The following is an 18,751-nucleotide window of genomic DNA, read 5'->3' on the forward strand; positions in this document are numbered from 1 at the left end:
TTTTTTGGGGGGGGGGGGGGTCGAAATTTTGAGTTTCTCTGATCTTCTTGAAACTCTGGATTCTGATAGAGGGCCATGGGACTTAGACCTGAGTGCAAAAATTGAGGCTCTAGATCCTTCCAGAGCTGAGATATTGAGATATTTATAATGGCATACATGCTACGTGGGATCTAAATATCTCAGCTCTGGAAGGGTCTAGAGCCTCCATTTTTGCACTCAGGTCTAAGTCCCATGGCCTTCTATCAGAATCCAGAGTTTCAAGATGATCAGAGAAACTCAAAATTTCGACCCCCCCAAAAAAACGACAGTGGTACCCCTTTTGTTTTTTGTGCGAAAAAAATAAGTTTCTCCAATCTTCTTGAAACTCTGGATTCTGATAGAGGGCAATGGGACTTACACCTGAGTGCAAAAATGGAGGCTCTAGATCCTTCCAGAGCTGAGATATTGAGATATTTATAATGGCATACATGCTACGTGGGATCTCAATATCTCAGCTCTGGAAGGGTCTAGAACCTCCATTTTTGCACTCAGGTCTAAGTCCCATGGCCCTCTATCAGAATCCAGAGTTTCAAGAAGATCAGAGAAACTCAAAATTTCGACCCAAAAAAACCCACAAGGGTACCACTGTCGTTTTTTTCAGTGCAACAAATTAAGTTTCTCCAATCTTCTCAAAACTCTGGATTCTGATTTATTTTTACATGATTGGATAGGTGAATATAAAATAGCTTATTTAGCTAATTTAACTTATTTTAAACGTATGTAGTTTTAAATAGAATTCAGAAACCCTTGATATTACCCTTTTTACATACAGTAAAGCCCCTTTAATGTAGGAGTAGAGTTAGATAATGATACAAGAAACTTAGTAAAACTGTGCAGGAAATCCATTAAAAAAATAGGCAGTTATTATTTAAAAAAAAAAAAATGTTATAATTTAACAAAAAAAAAGTGACCAAACAGGATGAACTAATATTTTAAAGATTTTACAGTTTCTTTGTTTTCACTTTAAGCAAGGTTTCCCCTTTGTCCAAAACTCAAGATTGACAGGTACATTCAGGCACTCACTTTCAAAGCCAGGACTTTATCAGAGAGCATGAGGTTACAATGGCGATTTAGAAAACTGCATTGCTGTTTAATGAATGTTCCACTGGACTGTTTTCTATTAACGCGTGCAGCCTAAAGCCCTTATGTTACTAAAGTATTCAATATGTATTTTAATCTTAATGAAAGTGAAACAGGCTCCGAGAACATAAAAAATAAGCTTTAAAGAATGCCAGGACCTTTTTAAGCTCAACTGCAGCGCAGAGCCCTTCCTGATCCCTTGTTCAGTGAAGCTAATCAGCTCCAATCACGGATCTGTTCCTCTAGACTAGACCCTCATTAGACTAATACCTGTCTTTAGACTATTTATAAACCGCTGCCGAAACAAAAGAAAATCTTAAGTTTTAATCATTTGGCAAATTGGAACGAGACAAGCTTGTTGCCTTATAATTATAAGGCAGATGCCAGAAGGGTCATTGTTTAAGACTCTCCGAATATGAAACGTTGATTGGTGAATTTGAGCATGCACACAGAATTAATCAGTTTCATGTTAAATTAGCATTGGATTTCCTGTCCTGAATTTTAACCATCTGCTTTACATGTAATAGGAAGTGATTTTACTTTTACTGCCTGCAAAACACCCAAATACCATTTTTTCGCACAAGAGATTCTAAAAAAAAATGCTGGGTTGTTTTAACCAAAATTTGGGTCAAATATGGACAAACCCAAATGTTGGGTTAAAAATTTAATTAAAAAAATGTACAGTTGAAAGTGAAAGTTGAAGTTGGGTTAAAATTTTAAATTATATTTTTAACCCAACATTTGGGTTTGTCCATATTTGACCCAAATTTTGGTTAAAACAACCCAGCATTGTTTAGAGTGTACTCTGTGAGCGTGATTTCATCCTGGAACAACATTCCAATCAACCAATCAGATTTGAGGGACAACAGATTTGAAGTTTATTCTTACAACCAGGGTACATTGGTACAGGGCAAAATCCCGATGTTACTCACTGTCAGTCTGGATCTTAATTTATTTTGATGACTATGTATATACTTACTGCAGTTCCACTGAGAAGAAAATAATGCTAAATGCTATATATTTATACTTTTTTTATTGGAATGTATCTCATGTTACACTTCTAGCCTGGGCCACAGATCTCCATGACAACACCACAAACTTAGCCAATCATTAAACCAAAGCTCTTCAGAATGCATTGGCCTAATGATATAGGATACTGTTGTCGTCCTCAAGTGGCAGATCAATGACGGACCTAATAAAATACAAATGACTCGTGCAGGCTTTTAGGGAGTCACGACATGCTCTGATTGAGAACAAATGAGATAATGAAGTACCGAGAGCACTAAAGCCTCCAAAGGCGTATGTCTGGATGTGGTTTTACCACATTCTTCTCGCATTTCTTTCTCAATAAAACAATGTGGATTCGACACATACACCATGAAGTTTTTTCTTTCTAAAGCCATTTTTAAGGGACCAGGCTTGGAACTCTATTATTTATCCAAATTTCCCCCTTTTTATATCTTGTCTTTTTTGATTGTGGAAATAAAAAATAATAACCTTTAGCAGTGTTGGGAAAAGTTGCTTATAAAACTAATGCATTGCAATATTGCTTTACTCCTCAAAAAGTAACTAATTACATTACTTATTTACTTTTTGTTGGAAAGTAATGCATTACATTACTTTTGCGTTACTTTTTCTCATCTGGGCGGTGTTGGGCTTGCCTGTTTGTTTTTAATAAAAGTTCTATTTTTGGCAAATGTAAAGGACCTTTCACATCAAAAGTGAAATGAATAAGCCTCAGGATGAAGGAAATGCAAATTCACGTCACAGCGGCTAGATTGCAGAAAAATAGGATGCAGGAGGTTCAACACTTGAGCAATATAAAAAGTTAAATGCAAATGTGGTTTATCTTAAGATTTTGTTGAATTGGGTCATCGAAGGACAGCAGCAAAGACTTTGCTTAATAAAGAGTATATAAATACAGTATATTTGTGTAATTTAACACTTAAGTATTACATTTTTTTTAAAAATATTATCAGTTTGCATTGCACTGTTTTTATTCATTTTGAGGAATACTGAATCTGTTTTATGAGTGAGATGAGTAAATGCAAACTCACATTAGAACAATAGTCATATTCTCACACTATGCATTTACTCACGGTTTCTCTCAGTATGGGGACTGAAGAGGTGTCTGGCAATAACTGGGAAAACAAGTAAATTGTGTTACTTATTTGAAAAAGTAACTTAGATATTTTGTGAGTTTAAAAGTAATGCACGGTTTCACTTTTATTTTGATGGTCCCTTTAACACATTCTGTTGACTATCAGTAACGCCGCACGTCTACTAACTGTCATTAGAGAGTTAGCATGTTAGCAGGGTTGAAATAAGTTGACATGTATTTGCAAAGTTACTAGCATCACAATAAAGAGTTAGCAGATATTAAGCAGACATTTTACTAATACTCTAATGAGAGTTAGTTGACAGGTAGTTGCAAAGTCACGTATAGTCAACCGAATGTTCAAAAGGGAGCATAAAAATAAAGTGTTACCTAATGCGCTAATTTACTAGTTACTTGGAAAAAAGTAATCTGATTACTTTACTTGTAATGTATTACCCCTAACATTTTTGAGAGTAATTTTGTTGACAAGATTAACAAAAACACATGTTAATCTGACCTAGATCCAGTTATAGTAGTGATGTACATGCAAAGGCTTCTCTGTGATGGTCTTCAGGGGAAAGCTGAAGTCCCGTAGCAGGAGTGTGTGAGCACAGCGGCTCATCGGATTCATGGCAGGTCTGTCAGCACGCATTATGACAGTTTGAGGACCCACACACATTGTGCTTTTTGTGTTTTATGTTTGTGGAAAATTGTCCCCTGACATTGCTTATAATGAGCATATCTAGCGGTTTCTAAAATACAGTTCTCTGCTCTGGGAAGCCTGAAACTGGTGTGTATCACTTGTAAAAAAAAATAAAAACTTAAAAATAAAATATTTTTTTATTTTATTTTAAACAAAAATATAATATATTTATAATATTTATAATATATTAAGGAAAGCGAAAAAAAAACAGGGAATGTGGAGATGACGTCACGCTGTGTTGCATTATGGGTCCGCCATATTTAAAGGATCGCGCCCAATGCCGCTGTATTTAAATGCAAGTGTTGGAGGCTGTGCTTGGATTTTCTGTCGAGATTTTATTAAATGTCGATATGGTTGTTCAGTTCAACTCCCGTAGCAGGTCACACGATCGTCCAGGGAGGAAACTGAACAACGGAATACGTTTTTTCACCTTTATTTCTTGGAAAAACAACAAGGGAAGCAAGTCGAGGAGCTGACGAGAAGACGCCAGAGAACGGTCGACTCGCCACCAAATTGAGATACCGAGGAATACTGTTCTCTGGGATTTGTTTTCATGATAATTGAATGTAAATAGTTTTATAGGGTATGGGCCATAGTAAAACGAAATCGCTAGTTATTACCACTAACAAGGCTCAAAATAGCCCCAAACACCATAGCATAATAAGGGTCCCTACATGAAAACTGACGCATGGAGAACTTTGTAAGTGTACATACAGTTTAATAAGAAGATACTTTATAAAGACAATACACTTCGCATATCATGTGTGACTGTTCTGATGTGTTTGTCTTTTCCTGTCTTTTTTCAGGTCAGCAGATGCCTCCACCAAGTTTTTTTGTTTTGTTTTTTTGTGCAAGAAACCTACCATAAATTATCTGACCAATATTTATATCTAGATCAGTCAACACCACACAACACCAAAACCAGCCAGTCGTCCAGAATTGGATGGGTCTATTGTGACGCAAGCTAAGCCTGAAGGTACAGTGGCTTTCAATTTTCCAATTGCATACAATTTCATGACAATGAACTTGAGTAACTTGGCTTTTCTGTTGTAAACCGCAGAACTCATCACACAGAGGGAGGTGGCTCAGCCATGGAGACGGAAATGAGAGGTAAGAAGACTCACTTAAGGTGTTCACATATGCAAGTACATAATGTATAACTAAAACTAACACTATTCATTTTTCCCTAGCTGTGAGGACATCCATTACCCACATGGCACAGCAGATGGACCCATTTGAGGAGAAGATGGATGAACTTAGTATGACTTATCAAAATTTGTTTCTTTCTTTTTAGGCCAGCTGAGAAGGACTGAGCCTTAAACCATTTTTTTTAATATATATTTTTGCAATTTTATTTGACACTTTGACCATTCACCTACACATTATATACTTTATCATTCCAATTTGCATCTTGCACACTACATTTGCACACTTCATCCCACTCCATTAGTACTTGAAGTGATATGTCATAATTGTATAGTTGTATACTAAAACTGATTATAATTCTTGTTGTATTTATTTTTTTATGTATTTTGTTAATTTTATATTGTATATTAAAGTTTTAAGTCCCATCAAGTTTGCCTATTCATTCATTCCTGCTAATATATAATAATTAATTCCTGCTCATGCACAGTTTAAAGTGATAGTAAAATTGGTATCATTGTTAAAGTTTTTTAAAGGACAGGGGAATGTAAAAAAGAACGTTAGGGGAACGTTCCCTAAAGGTTGCAATGTAACCAAAAACTAACATTCCCTGAACGTTAAAGTCCCCGTGAACCAGAAGTCGCAAACGATTTTTCTCCAGTGCTGTGACGTATTTCCAAGTGAAACGGAATATTGAACAGAGGGCAGGGTTTTACTCTAGCGCTCCTCCTCTCCATCTCTCGCTCATAGCAAACTAACGGTTTGAGGGGAGTGGTTAAGCGTTTCCCCACCCAAACTGTGAAACCTACGTCATCAGAAAAAGAAACCGTTCCAGACTGGAAGTAACTTTTCAGATTTTGATTAAAGATTACTAAGGTAAAACATTTTTTAAATATATTTTTACTTGCACGGATTAATTGTTCACCACAAGACTAGTAATATGCGCTAACAAAGTAAATAGGTTCAATTTTGATTTCACGGGGACTTTAAGAAAACTTTCCATGGGAACCAAAACCTAACCTTAAAGGGAACCTTAAGGGTTAGTTCCCGCAACCAAAAGCTAATGTTCCCAGAACGTTCTGGGAACCATAAATTGTTTGCCGGTATATATATATATATATATTTAAAAGTGCTTCAACAGTGTGTAGTAGTCCATCAGTCCTGTTGTTATAGATGATTACAAAATGTAAATTTTTGGGTGAACATTTCTTTAATGAGTTTATCAAAACATCAATTAACATTATTCTTGTTTGCTTGCTTCAACATCGGTCAAAATCCACACAAAAATACATCATTCATAACACAAACATTATTTTCAAACAATTTGTCACAAAATCACTTAAAACTACCAAAAAAATATTTCGTTCTAAAGTCGTATTTGTGGACGGGTCAGAAGAGCAGCTTCACATGAACTCATATCACTGGCCCCAAAAGGAACCGATAGAAAAACGAGGCTGGTTTATTATTAACATGCAAAATACAATCATGCATCTGGCCCTGCATTTGCAAAAAAAGAACGAGAGAGAGAGTCTGAATGTCCACAGATATTCTAATTTAAATAGCTGTTCATTCTCTAAGATCCAAAATGCTTTACAATGTAAGAACATTACGAAATTTTGCAAAATCTCAATAAACCTTTATATAAAAGAAAACAACTACTGTAATCCCAGTCATCATGCTTAATTCAGTAGGTCTTTTTGAGTTTCTTCATAATTGTAAGTCTGTACATGTACACATGTACATAAGAACGGTAGCATTGCAACACCTATGCAAGCCTCACAGGCTACGCATGCAAACAGAACAAAGAAGAACAGATTAGGTTTCAAATTCACAGAAACGTGCTAGTTTTTGTAATGAGCGAAAGCTCGGCGCTTCAGTGACCAAACGTCCTGGAAGACTCAAACTCGCTGGGGCACTTGGGCTTGATCCCTTTGCTGTTGTAATAGTCAACCACCTGGTTTGGGACTTCGGCTAAGACACTTTTTGCCAAAGCAGCAGGAGAGGCCTGAGAAGAGGAACAGAAACAAACATTTGCAGGGCCATTTTTCCATTTCGCCATCTGGTCCTGCACTAATGATGAGTGAAGATACTGTGCTTGCTGAAACCCACATGCACACTGATGAAAAACATCCTGAACCTTCAGCAAAAGTGACTCAAAGACGCCTCGAGGAGCTGAGAGGAAATCAGAGGATGCCCACGTCAAAGGAGACGAGAAAAACCCCTCCAACCCCTGTTGGCCAATTAGATGGAGGACAGGAGAGGAGACACGGCGGAGAAGATGGTGTGTTGTTTATTAGGGGCCATCAATACAGTATATGTCAGGAAAGAAAACAAGCCTTAGCACTCCTCCCGAGAGGATCCCAATAAACTGTGACTTTGGCTTTTAGGGTGTATTCACACCAGGAAAGTCCGATAGTTCACTTGCTTTGGTCCGGACCAAATCAATTATTTATTTAATTTTTTTGGGTATGTTTCGCTTTCACACTGCTCTTTTTGCAAGTGAACCAAAATTTGTAAACAAAACCACACGTGTGCTAAGGTCATCCATTCATTGGACAAGGATTCTCAAGTAGGGAAATCAGGAAGTGCAAAAAAGGCTCAGCAAGGAGATATTTCCCTACAGCAATATTTGTTCTTTAACTAATTTTGTGTAGTTCCTGTACAAACACAACATGAAGAAACTAATGAGTATCATATGATACAATGTCATCTATACAATGTTGTAATTCGGATTTTGAGAAGACGACGAGTGTGACGTTTGAGTGGCTCTATTATGTGTAGAATGTGGGTAAGTTTCATAAAAAAGCAACATTTTGAAATTGAAAGCTGAGCAATATTTCAAAGACTACGTCTGGATTGGTTTCAGAACGATGATCAAAACATAGATGGAGTAAACTGAGTCCATCAACACTCCCAAATTTTCACAGTCCATCTCGTCCTGGGACGACGTTTCATTCGGTAATGTTTGGCCGTTTTGATCTGCTGTTTAATGTTTGATAAATCGCCATTATACACGTCATTTATCATTTGTTTCTGCTTCTTTTTGATCAGGAGATTCTGAACTCTTTCAGAAGGTGTGTATAAGCGTATAAGTGAAAACATGGATAGCCGTTTGTGGGGCCGAAAGAGTTCATATCTACTACTGTAACACTTTATTTTCAATGGTCCCCTAACCCAAACCCCTAATGAGAGTTAGTTAACAAGTAGATGCAAAGTTGCATATAGTTAGTAGAGTGTCCAAAGTGGACCATCAAAATAGTATAACCTATCAATTCATTATTATTATTTAATAATAATTTTTTAAAAAGATTTTAAAATGGCATTTCTTCCTGTCTCATTACTCCAGTCTTCAGTGTCACATGATCCTTCAGAAATCATTCAGAAGAAACATTTCTTATTACAGTACGATCAGTGTTTTACACAGTTTGTAGAAACGGTGGGGGAAAAATTGAGGATTCTTTGATAGAAATTTGATAAGAACAGCGCTTATTTGAAATATTTTGTAACATTATAAATGTCTTTACTGTCACTTTTGATCAATTTAATTATTGATGAATAAAAGCATTTATTATTTTCAAATCGCAGAATCCACAACGTTCCTCAGACCTTTCGGCTCTGTATTAAAAACACAACCCTCTATGTCATATGAAGATGTTGGGGTTTGTCTTGCGCTAGTTAACCCACTCAAGAGTGAACCCACTCTCTGCATTCTGCGGTTTGTTTTCCACCATGGACCGGCAGTAGATGTGGTAATTAATGGAGCAGTCAAGCTAAAGGTTATTAGATTGCTCTGAGTCTGGGTGGGAATGAGATGGAGAGCGAGGAGGAAGAAGGGAGTAATTAAGCAGGAGAGATTCTCCTAAGAGGTACTTCAGACATTGTAAAGATGCTGAATGAAAACCTCTGCATAGCAATGCACTGATTAAAGGGCATGATCTACAGTTTAGCTGCATGTATAATCATTTTAACTTCCAACTCAAAGTAAAGGGAGCTCAGACGTGGGGCATGAAAAGATCTCTTTAGCTCTGAAACATTAGGCTCTCAGAACTACTAAATAGACGTGATAAACATTTGCTAGTGATTTCAACCTTGATTCTCCTGAAGGTGTCTCTTAGAATTCAAACAGCTCTTGAGGACGTCACGCTGGACCTTTTGCAGATAATACTAAATGCAGTGTTGTTATTGTTAAACTAAAACTATTGTCATTAATTGAAATAAATCACAAATATTCAATGAAAACCTTAAATGAAATCCAAAATAAAATCAATAAAAATAACACAAAGTTTAGGTTAAAGTACTAAAATTACAAAAATTAGAACAGAAATAAAGTTGTAATTTATATATATATAAAAAAAAATCTATATAAATAAAAAAAAAATACAAAAGCAATAAAAAAATAAAAAATAAAACCTAAAGTATTCATTAATAAAATCAAATTCGCTTTACTAAAAAAACACATTTTTATGAGTTTGTTGTGATGTTGCACTATTATCTGACAAAATTAATCTGGTATTTGGCTGGTTTAAAATGCCATAAAGGTCTGCATTTGCCCCTTAAAATGGGAATTTCAGCATTTTTGACCTTCTTGACTGTATCCAACAACTAAAATCATGTCATCATTTTGCAATCTAAATAAATCTTACATTTGTGACACCCTATCCATAAAGTAACATCATTTGGGATGACAAGTAATTACTCGCATTCCATATTGTACATATGGTACTGAGTTTAATTTTGTCTAAATAGAATATATATATATATATATATATATATATATATATATATATATATATATATTAATTTGTTTATTTATTTATTTTATACATTTAATAGTTTATTGCTTTATTGCATTTATTAGGGCATATTTTGCACCCTCATTGTGGAAAATGTCAATATCAAAATATATTTTAGCACAGCTAGAACACAGTCTATTTAATAAATGTCTATTTAAGTGTCATTTAAATGATTATATATAAATCCCATGTAAACTCACATGTTTGAAGTTACGGAATGGCACAAACTGTACGATGTCACGCAACACTGGTTCCCCTTTAGGCGAACGAAGGATTCCGTCATCCCCGTCCAGCATCTCCATGTCAGTGAAATCTGCGCTTCCAACTCCCACGATTATGACAGACATGGGCAGGTGAGAGGCGTGGACGATCGCCTCTCTAGTGTCCGCCATATCCGTGATCACCCCGTCCGTCAGGATGAGCAGGATGAAGTATTGCTGCATCAAGGTAAGAAGGGACCATTAGAACAAGAGGAACTTTAGAGATGAAAAGAGATGGGATAGAAACACACTCACCATGGCTTCTTTGGTGTGCATTTCCTCAGAGGCAAAGTTGGCCACTTTCTGGATGATCGGGGCAATGTTTGTGGGACCGTACAGCTGAATCTTAGGAAGGCAGTTCTGGTAGGCCTCTACCACACCCTGGATACCTAAAAAGTTTAAGAAGGAAAGTCTGCACTCTTTCTTGGATGTTACTTCATACGGTTATAAAGGTGTCAGGTGTCTGTGTTACAGTGCAATTATACATTTAAGTACTGAGTAATAATAATAATAATTTGTTGTTAACTAAAACTAAACTACACAAAAAAAAACATATTTTCTTTACTTATAATAAAATAAAAATAACTGGAATAAAATAAAATAAATATAAAAAACTAAACTTATTTTATTTTAGCTACATTTTTCATTTTCATCTAAAGTTATTTAAATACTAAAATAACTCAAAGTAAAAAAAATCCATAAAAAACAACAAAATTACTCAAATTAAAATGAAAAAGTCTAATTCAAATATTAACAAAAAATATAATAGTATATCCATGATACTAAATAACTGATAATTACTACAAACAATTATTTTATTTTTCTTATAATTGAAACTAAAACCATTTAAAAGAAAAACTTCTTTGTTGCCAAATAACATGTACGTTTTTTTATATTTTATTTCAGTTAATGTTTATTTTATACCTGGCAACAAAGACGTTGAAACTCGCTGAAAGAAAATGTAATACATTAATAATACATTCAACATTTCTCATTTCCATTTAGTTTAAGTTGTACTAAAATAACTAAAACAATTATTTTTTTTAAAACTATACATACAGACATAAAAATGTCATAAAATAAAAACTATTTCAAAATATAATACTGATATTTGATCAATCAAAAATATTCTGCATGTGCAATGTAAGCGAGTATTTAACTGGAACGAATGTCAGTGAAGGCAATGAAGCGGTAAGGCTGTTTACGGACTCGATGAGCATGAATCTTAAGGTCAGCCTGTCTTTCCTCTCTATGCCTCCAGCTGTTTCATTTAATTAACACCTGTGAGCTTGAAGACGCTCAAACAGGGGCTCAAAGGTGAAAGCATGTCATGCTGTGCAGCAGCAGAATTAAGATGAGAGGACTATCAAACCGAAGATCAATGGATGTAATCGCGTCAGTGGCTTCCCAGCAAAGAGGAATCAAAGATGCCCAGGACCCTAATAGACTCTTCAACTTTGACACACACACACTGCACTGTCTCTTTAAAGGATATGTCATGCTTAAGACATTAAAAGGCTTGAATTAACCTACTGCTGACGTCCTTTCGTCACAAGACCTTTCAAATTTGCATGCATCGTCAGTGACTTGACATTAGGCCAGTTCACACTGCTGCGTGAGAATGTCTCAGCGCATGAGGCCTATAGTGTCTGTATTGTTAGCACAATGAATGAAACTCCAACACCCTCAGGAAACAGAATGCTGTAAACATTGTTCGATGTGATCCATCACAATGGTAATTCCACCTAGAAATCATTGACGGGTGAACCGTCCCACAATCGCTCAGGGAAAACCACACACACACACACACACACACACACACACTGCAGACAGTAATCAGCTAAAAGAGCTCTTTGCTTTTTTAACCCTTTTCTTAGTCTACAGTAATTGCATTGGCCAACAAAAGTCTCCTCGGGGCAGTAGCTTGTGTGAATGTGTAAAAGTTCTCTAGGAGGGGGAAAAAATATCCATAATTCTCATTCATCTCAATCAGTTGCTTGGCTAAGTGTTCAACATGCTTGCTCATGGGAATTCTCGTGTCATATTTATAAACGACCAAGTGGGAAACTCTGAATTATAGATAATACTCGGGATGAAAGATGCAGTGTGAAACATGGCAGCACTTTTTTTTTCTTTTTTGGGTGAAATAATCCATTTTTTCCTGTTAAACTATATTAATATGGTGTTATAGATGAAAAAGCATATAGGTGTAATAAATAAAGGTTTGCTTTATATAAGATATATATGTTTTTGTTAAATACATGCATAAATACATAAGCAATAGAAATTAAAATAATATATATATTAGCGTTTAAAAGTTTGGGTCCAAATTTTTAAAAGGAAAAATTTCAACAAGGATGCATTAAATTGATCAAAAGTGACAGTGAAGACATTTATAATGTAATAAAATGAAATAAAATTCCCCCCAAAAATGCAGTTCTTTTGAACGTTCTATTCTTTAAAGAATCCTGAAAAAAATGTATCATGGTTTCCACAAAAATATAGTGCAGTTAAATCAACATAATAATAATAAGAAATGTTTCTTGAGGTCAAAATCAGCATATTAGAAGGATTTCTGAAGGATCTTGTGACACTGAAGACAATACGAGTAGTGACATGTGAGACTGAGGGAGTAATTTGCCAGAAATAATTTAAACAATTTTCAACTAAAATAGAAAACACCTATTTTAAAGTATAATAATATTTCCCAAAAGTACTGTTTTTACTGTATTTTTGATCAAATAAATGAAGCCTAGGAGAGCTTAAGTTACTTTGTAGTGTCTCTAAACTGATAAAGTAAAAAACATATAATCTAATAAAAAGTTATTAGTTCAACTTGAATTTGTGACTTATGTCTCTTACAAAACATAATGCCAGAATTGAAGGCATCTTTTAAAAAGTTTATAATGGGGGACATAAGAATGGCAGCAGAATGGTTTAATCATAATATCAAACAGCAGGTTAATGCTAACCAGTCAGACCTTGACTCTTTGTCTGTAGCAAGATGTTTACACCCCACTGCTTAAAGGTCTACAGATGAGAAAAACCTTTTAAAAGATTTCCAAAGGAGTGACATTGGAAGAGTCTGAAAACTGGCCTTGTTCATGGAAAGCAAACAGCCGTGCTCTTTAGACGCCTGTCTGCAACAGGTCGTCAATATTCAGAAAGTAAAAAATGTTCATAATTGCACACCAACGTCATTCATGCTATTCAAGGGCTTTGTGTGTCTCATCTGGGTTTGTTGGAACCGCATTACTGTCATGCCGGATTTTTCAGACAATACCAGGGCGTAAAGGTGCGCTCTCTGCTCGGGGGAGATTGGCTGGCATGTGTCCTGGTGTGGCTGAGAGCCATTTGCTATTCCTAGAAGAGACAGGGCTGGCTGGTTGATCAAAAGCTGAGTGGTCTGTGCTCATTCTGGGCGCCACCCTGGTGTGTCTGCGCTGATAGAGGTGGTACAGAAATAGCAAGGGAAATTAAATGACACCAATACACCGGAGCAGTGATCAATGTATCCGGCTCATGCCGAAGACGGGGATGATGGAAAAGCTAGGGACCAAACAAACTGAAAGCAAACTAAAGACAAAATCCAATAATTTTGCAACTTCTGACCTGACTTCCAAAGTAACACCATCCCAAAGAGAGCTAGGTTACACCTGAATGCATAGATGGCTCGGGCAGGGGCTTTCTCACAATAGCAGAATTATCATTTATATTACTTTACTGTCCCATCTGTTTCTGTGTTTCTAGCACTCATTGTTCTCATGTTTTCCTCTTTACTTTCTGATAGCTACCACCGCTTTAGGAGACAAGTTTCAAACTTTAAACAGGTTGTGATGATGCAAGCATACCAAGAGATTACGTTCTAAAAAAACAATCTTGCATTTGCAGCGGAGGGCAGTTAAGTAAAAAGCAGAGGGTTGACAAATTGCAATAAAATATGTAAACATGTCTCCTACAATATTAAACCACGTCCTAAAACTCTAATGCAACCAGCTAGAATCATTTCACCAGGCCTTAAAACATTTTGTTTAGACAGTCATTCTTACCTACTGTTAAGGCCCAGAGAGACTAATTATTGGGAAAGGGCAGGGTGTGATGATGACATCATCCAGGTCTCCTTCCTTCAGACATTCCCCTCAGGCCGTATATTTTATAACTGCATTAAACATTAATGTGTCCACTTTTGTGTTTTGTCAATAGCATAGCTCTGTAATTTAGCTTTGTATATATTGATCTGCTTTGTGTGGGGTGAAAACAAAGGGCTGTTTGACTTTGCCAATGTTATATTGAAGCTTTGAGTAACTTCCCCATGTGACCTTTGCCAACTGGAACTGAACTAAAGGATCTGTATTGAAATAAATGAAGATATACGGCCTAGAATGGATATATGGAAAGTATTGGAATGAATGAATGCTCTATCATACCTGCACATTCTGGGTTGTCCTCGTTGAAGTTTACTGCAAAGTCATGTGACACCTGTGAATTAAAAAAGAAAAGAAACAAAATTCTTATTTGTGACATCAATAATGTACTTTTCAAGAATAATTCAAACCACACAGTTGCTAATTCCTTGAATTTGATTGGCTGAGCGACGTTCCAAGAGTGCTAAATATAATCCATCAGCAAAGGGACTTTTCACTGCCATTTTTCAGCGACTATTTCAGCAGGTTACATTGATACACCAGTAGGTGGCAACAATTTGCGTTTTTTTATAAGCGAGTCAGATCCCTCGTTCATTCAAAAACACAGGCTTTATGCCGAATGTCATATTAACAAACAGGAAAACCAGTCAGCACACTTGTCGGAGAGTGTTCAAATCCTAACGTGCTGAGGATCTGAATCAGGTGTGTTAAATAAGGGAGACATACACAATATGCAGAGCAGTGGGTCGCGAGGACTAGAGTTGAGAACCCCTACTTGTAATGTAATGAATAGTAGCACATGACGATCAAACATTTTCATAGAAAAGAGCACCAAAAACACTTTATACAACAAGGGATTATTAAATTTCATTCAGTTACAAAGTTAACATGCATTTCAAACAGCTACACATACCTTCCAGTACAGCCCTCATTTGCCAAACCAGTACACAAGGAAGTAGCCATTTTTAAACTAGCATGTGCTCATGGAAGATTACTCCATCTGATTCTGAGCTCATGGGGGAGGGAGGGAACCCTGTATGTAAGTTTTCTTCCTATTTGTATTGTCTTTATTGGTTTTGAGCCCTTTAAATTGTACTGGATATAAATGATGTATGATTTAGAGTTGAAATGTAATGACAGTTTGTTTGTTTATGTCTCGTCACCTCTTTGTAATTTGGAGGTTTCTCCCTAAAATGGCATTTCCCCAAAATAGGAGGAGCTTAGGCCTATAAAACAGGCAGCCATTTTAGGGGAAAGGTGAGGTGTGGAGAGGTAAAAGCTCATTTGTAGGTGTGGGCTTGTATATTGGCATAGCCAACTTACATTCATGTATGCAAATCAATTTTGATTTATTTTCTTTAGTTTTATGATTTTTGATTTGTTTCTGAAGACTTGCCTATTCCTGATGGATACTGATTTTTCTTTTTGCACCTTTTGGAATTAAAACCACACTGGACTGTGTTTTTCTGCCCTTGTCACTTCATTTATACCTCTGGCCGTTGGTACATCCTAACAGTCATCAATGTTAGATTTCGATCACGATTGATTTGGTGTACTGTTGATTCAAGAACTGCTGTGATCGGTTGAGTGTGATTTTGACTCCAGAACTTTTAAAATCGGATCCAGGGCGGTTAATTGCAAAAAAAAGAGACATTATGGTTTTAGGAACATATTACTCGAGTCTAAAAAGAGAGGAAACAGACCAAGCTGTACTTGATTCTGATTGGTCAACTGCTGAATTTAGCAGTGAAACATTTTTATATCCTGACTGTTAAATTGTGTAATTATCCCAAGCATCTGAATTCTTCCATAGCTGTGCTAGTGTCATATATCTTAGTTATCACTTTGCTGTCTCTATCTTCTCGCATAATAAATAAACCAAACTTGAATATTTAGTATAGATTTATTTATTTATGTGAAGTCAGTAGCCTTGAAACAAGGGGGATAATGTACATTTAGCTGGTCAATATCGCCGGTCAATAACCACTTCAGGGGGATTCAATACCCCTCGCTTCATGTTGTAAATAAACACAAGATTTTCCATATCAATATTTGAATACTTTAAAGAGATTTTATCAATAAGTCTGCAGACTGCACATCCAGATACTCAGTCTATCTAATCAAAAACACTTGAAGCTTAAGATGAATATAAAACACTCTCAGCCCAGCACAAAGGCTCATTATCAGTCACAGAGAAATGAACCTGCTGATATCAGGTCATACATTACTCCTCCAGTAGCCTGGTTAGAAGTATCGCTCAATCTTCATCCCGTTAAGGAAAAAAAATACTCGCTATAAATGCTAAAGAAGTTACCTTGAAGTCCGGAGGTATTCGAGCTCCAAAGCCAAACGCCGGGAACATTTTGTCACTGCACGGAAGTGAAAGCGGACAGGAGATTAGAGGTAGCAAGAATTGAGGATCTTGGGAATTACATAGCAAATTTCCTATCATGCTTTCTATTCTCAATGGCCTCTGATCACTGCTCATGTGTAATATACACAGATTTGCATAATCGTTATGGTTAGTGCCTGACAAATCAGCATGCGCTGTGATCTCAGATTTCATTCCCAACCAAATGGCCTGATGGATGTGTATTCATCTTGTTCTGGAGGGAAGCCATAGCTTGACATGGAGCTGGAAATGAGTTTTTGAATGACCTTTCAGAAAGCTACAGTGGTAAAATGCTGGGATGTAGCAGGTTACACAAAGACTGCTTCAGGGTTTCAAAAGAATCAACTATTGAAATTCAAAGGTCACAGGTCTAAAAAACAATCTTTAATTAAAACAGGCCTAATCTGTAAATTACATATTCCACTGTTTCTCCTGCAAAAGGCAGTGGGTAAGTAAATTGAGATCAAAATAAAATCATGTTTTTCATAAATTCCAATTAACATCATTATATTTACTGTATGAAGTAAAAAGCATAAATATGTTTATTGTGTTGTGTCTTGGTAACGGTCACTATAACTGATTTCCTGTTTAATATCTGAGGGTTAGGGAATCACACATCGTTACATTGCTGTGTCTGAAACTATAGGCAGCAAGTCAGTCACTTACTTAGACTTTGTTTTGTATGAAGGTACTTCCTAAGGAAACTAGTTTCAGACTGGCATCATAATATCATGTATAAATATACAACCTGCATACTGCCCTCTTTGCCTCTGGGCTTTCAATTGTTCACACACAAAAAATATGACATTGATAAAACACCAACTATCTTATGAAATGGGGGAAAAAACATTCTTTGCTCAGAATACATGGCTACTTTTGAATGTCTGTCAATGGAGAATGATGCATCCACATCTACAAGGTTTTGGAAGCATGCTTTCCAACCCTTTGATTCATTCACAGACTACACATTCACTTCATCACATACAAAATAAAAACCCAATGCTGGGGCTCTACTTTACCCACTATACAGTCAAAATCCTGCACACTCTGAGAAAGAGAACTCACATATGTGTGAACCTAAACAACAGTCGTGTGAAAAAAAGTCAAGAACCTAGAGAGCAGAAGTTGGGATTTGATTGGCTGTTCAGCCTGCTCACCTGTCATAGTCTTGGCAAATCTCCCCCACTGCGACTAAAGCTTTCAGATACTCGTTTGGCTGGTAGGGGTGGATGTAGTGTAACGAACAACTGTTCTTCGGATCCCCATTAGAGGCTGTGAAATCAATCGCTACCTGAAAAGACAAGCAGAAATCAACAGGGGGCTTTGTGGAAAATCTCTACAGAGCTAAACAGCTTGTAAGAGCTGTAGCACTGTATAATACATGAGTTGGGACTATGTATGTACATAAAATATACTTGTTTGACACATATTTCATAACACGATATTCATTATAAGCTATATACCAAAAGAAATGCACCAAAAGCCAAAAGTTTGGACACACCTGACTGAGTGTTTCTTATGGTCACCCATGCCATCTAAAGTAATGGTTCTCAAACATCTTTAAACAAAATTGCGAACCATATAACACTCCAAATCAGGGAGAAAGTTACACCTATAGTGTCTTGAAATAGTCTCGATCACCAACCGAACAACTTTTGTTTTATTCATTTCACTGAATTTAACTACATTTATCACAAATTAATGTTGAAATAATCATATAATTCAATGACTCAGGCCATTAAGGTTGGTGCTTTTGCTAATTATAATTTTTAAAATCAAATTAGTAAGTTCACAGGTTGAAGTACAGTCCACTAATATGTTATTTTTCAACCAGTGAACCCCAATGGCTTTTATAGCCTTCATCTAAAGTGCCTGAACCAACATTTAATTAACAATATCCCTGAAAGTAAGAACCCTGTCCTTAGTAACAAAATGTTCTATTTTAGCAGAAAAGGTTTGTAAAAAAAAAATAAATAAAAAAAATGCAGGTCTACCATTATGCTTTCTAGTGAAATATCAACACTTATTAAAATTGCATGTTATATAAATTCATTACACAACCCGAAAGCCTTTAATTGAAACTAATTATAAAAACCTT

General features: G+C 36.1%; 1 protein-coding gene and 1 long non-coding RNA gene across 2 annotated transcripts in view; one reads left to right on the forward strand and one right to left on the reverse strand.

Annotated features, from left to right (window-relative positions):
• Positions 1–4,099: 4,099 nt before the first annotated feature.
• On the forward strand, positions 4,100–5,551 carry LOC120462245 (uncharacterized). Its single transcript, XR_005618331.2, has 3 exons — positions 4,100–4,896; positions 4,981–5,030; positions 5,111–5,551. It is a non-coding gene; the product is annotated as an uncharacterized LOC120462245 (long non-coding RNA).
• A 1,373-nt stretch (positions 5,552–6,924) lies between these two features.
• Positions 6,925–18,751, reverse strand: part of cpne4a (copine 4a) — a 52,637-nt gene continuing 40,810 nt past the window's right edge. Inside the window, exons 11-16 of the mRNA XM_039650808.2 lie at positions 17,811–17,944; positions 16,576–16,630; positions 14,544–14,595; positions 10,372–10,505; positions 10,057–10,293; positions 6,925–7,068 (exon numbers count right to left, since the gene is read on the reverse strand). Of these exons, the coding sequence (XP_039506742.1) occupies positions 6,937–7,068; positions 10,057–10,293; positions 10,372–10,505; positions 14,544–14,595; positions 16,576–16,630; positions 17,811–17,944 (744 nt within the window). The 3' untranslated portion in view covers positions 6,925–6,936. The remainder of the gene's footprint in view (positions 7,069–10,056; positions 10,294–10,371; positions 10,506–14,543; positions 14,596–16,575; positions 16,631–17,810; positions 17,945–18,751) is intronic.

This window comes from Pimephales promelas, chromosome 12 (genome assembly GCF_988280905.1).
Source record: "Pimephales promelas chromosome 12, fPimPro1.hap1.1, whole genome shotgun sequence".
NCBI classification, from domain to species: Eukaryota; Metazoa; Chordata; class Actinopteri; order Cypriniformes; family Leuciscidae; genus Pimephales; species Pimephales promelas.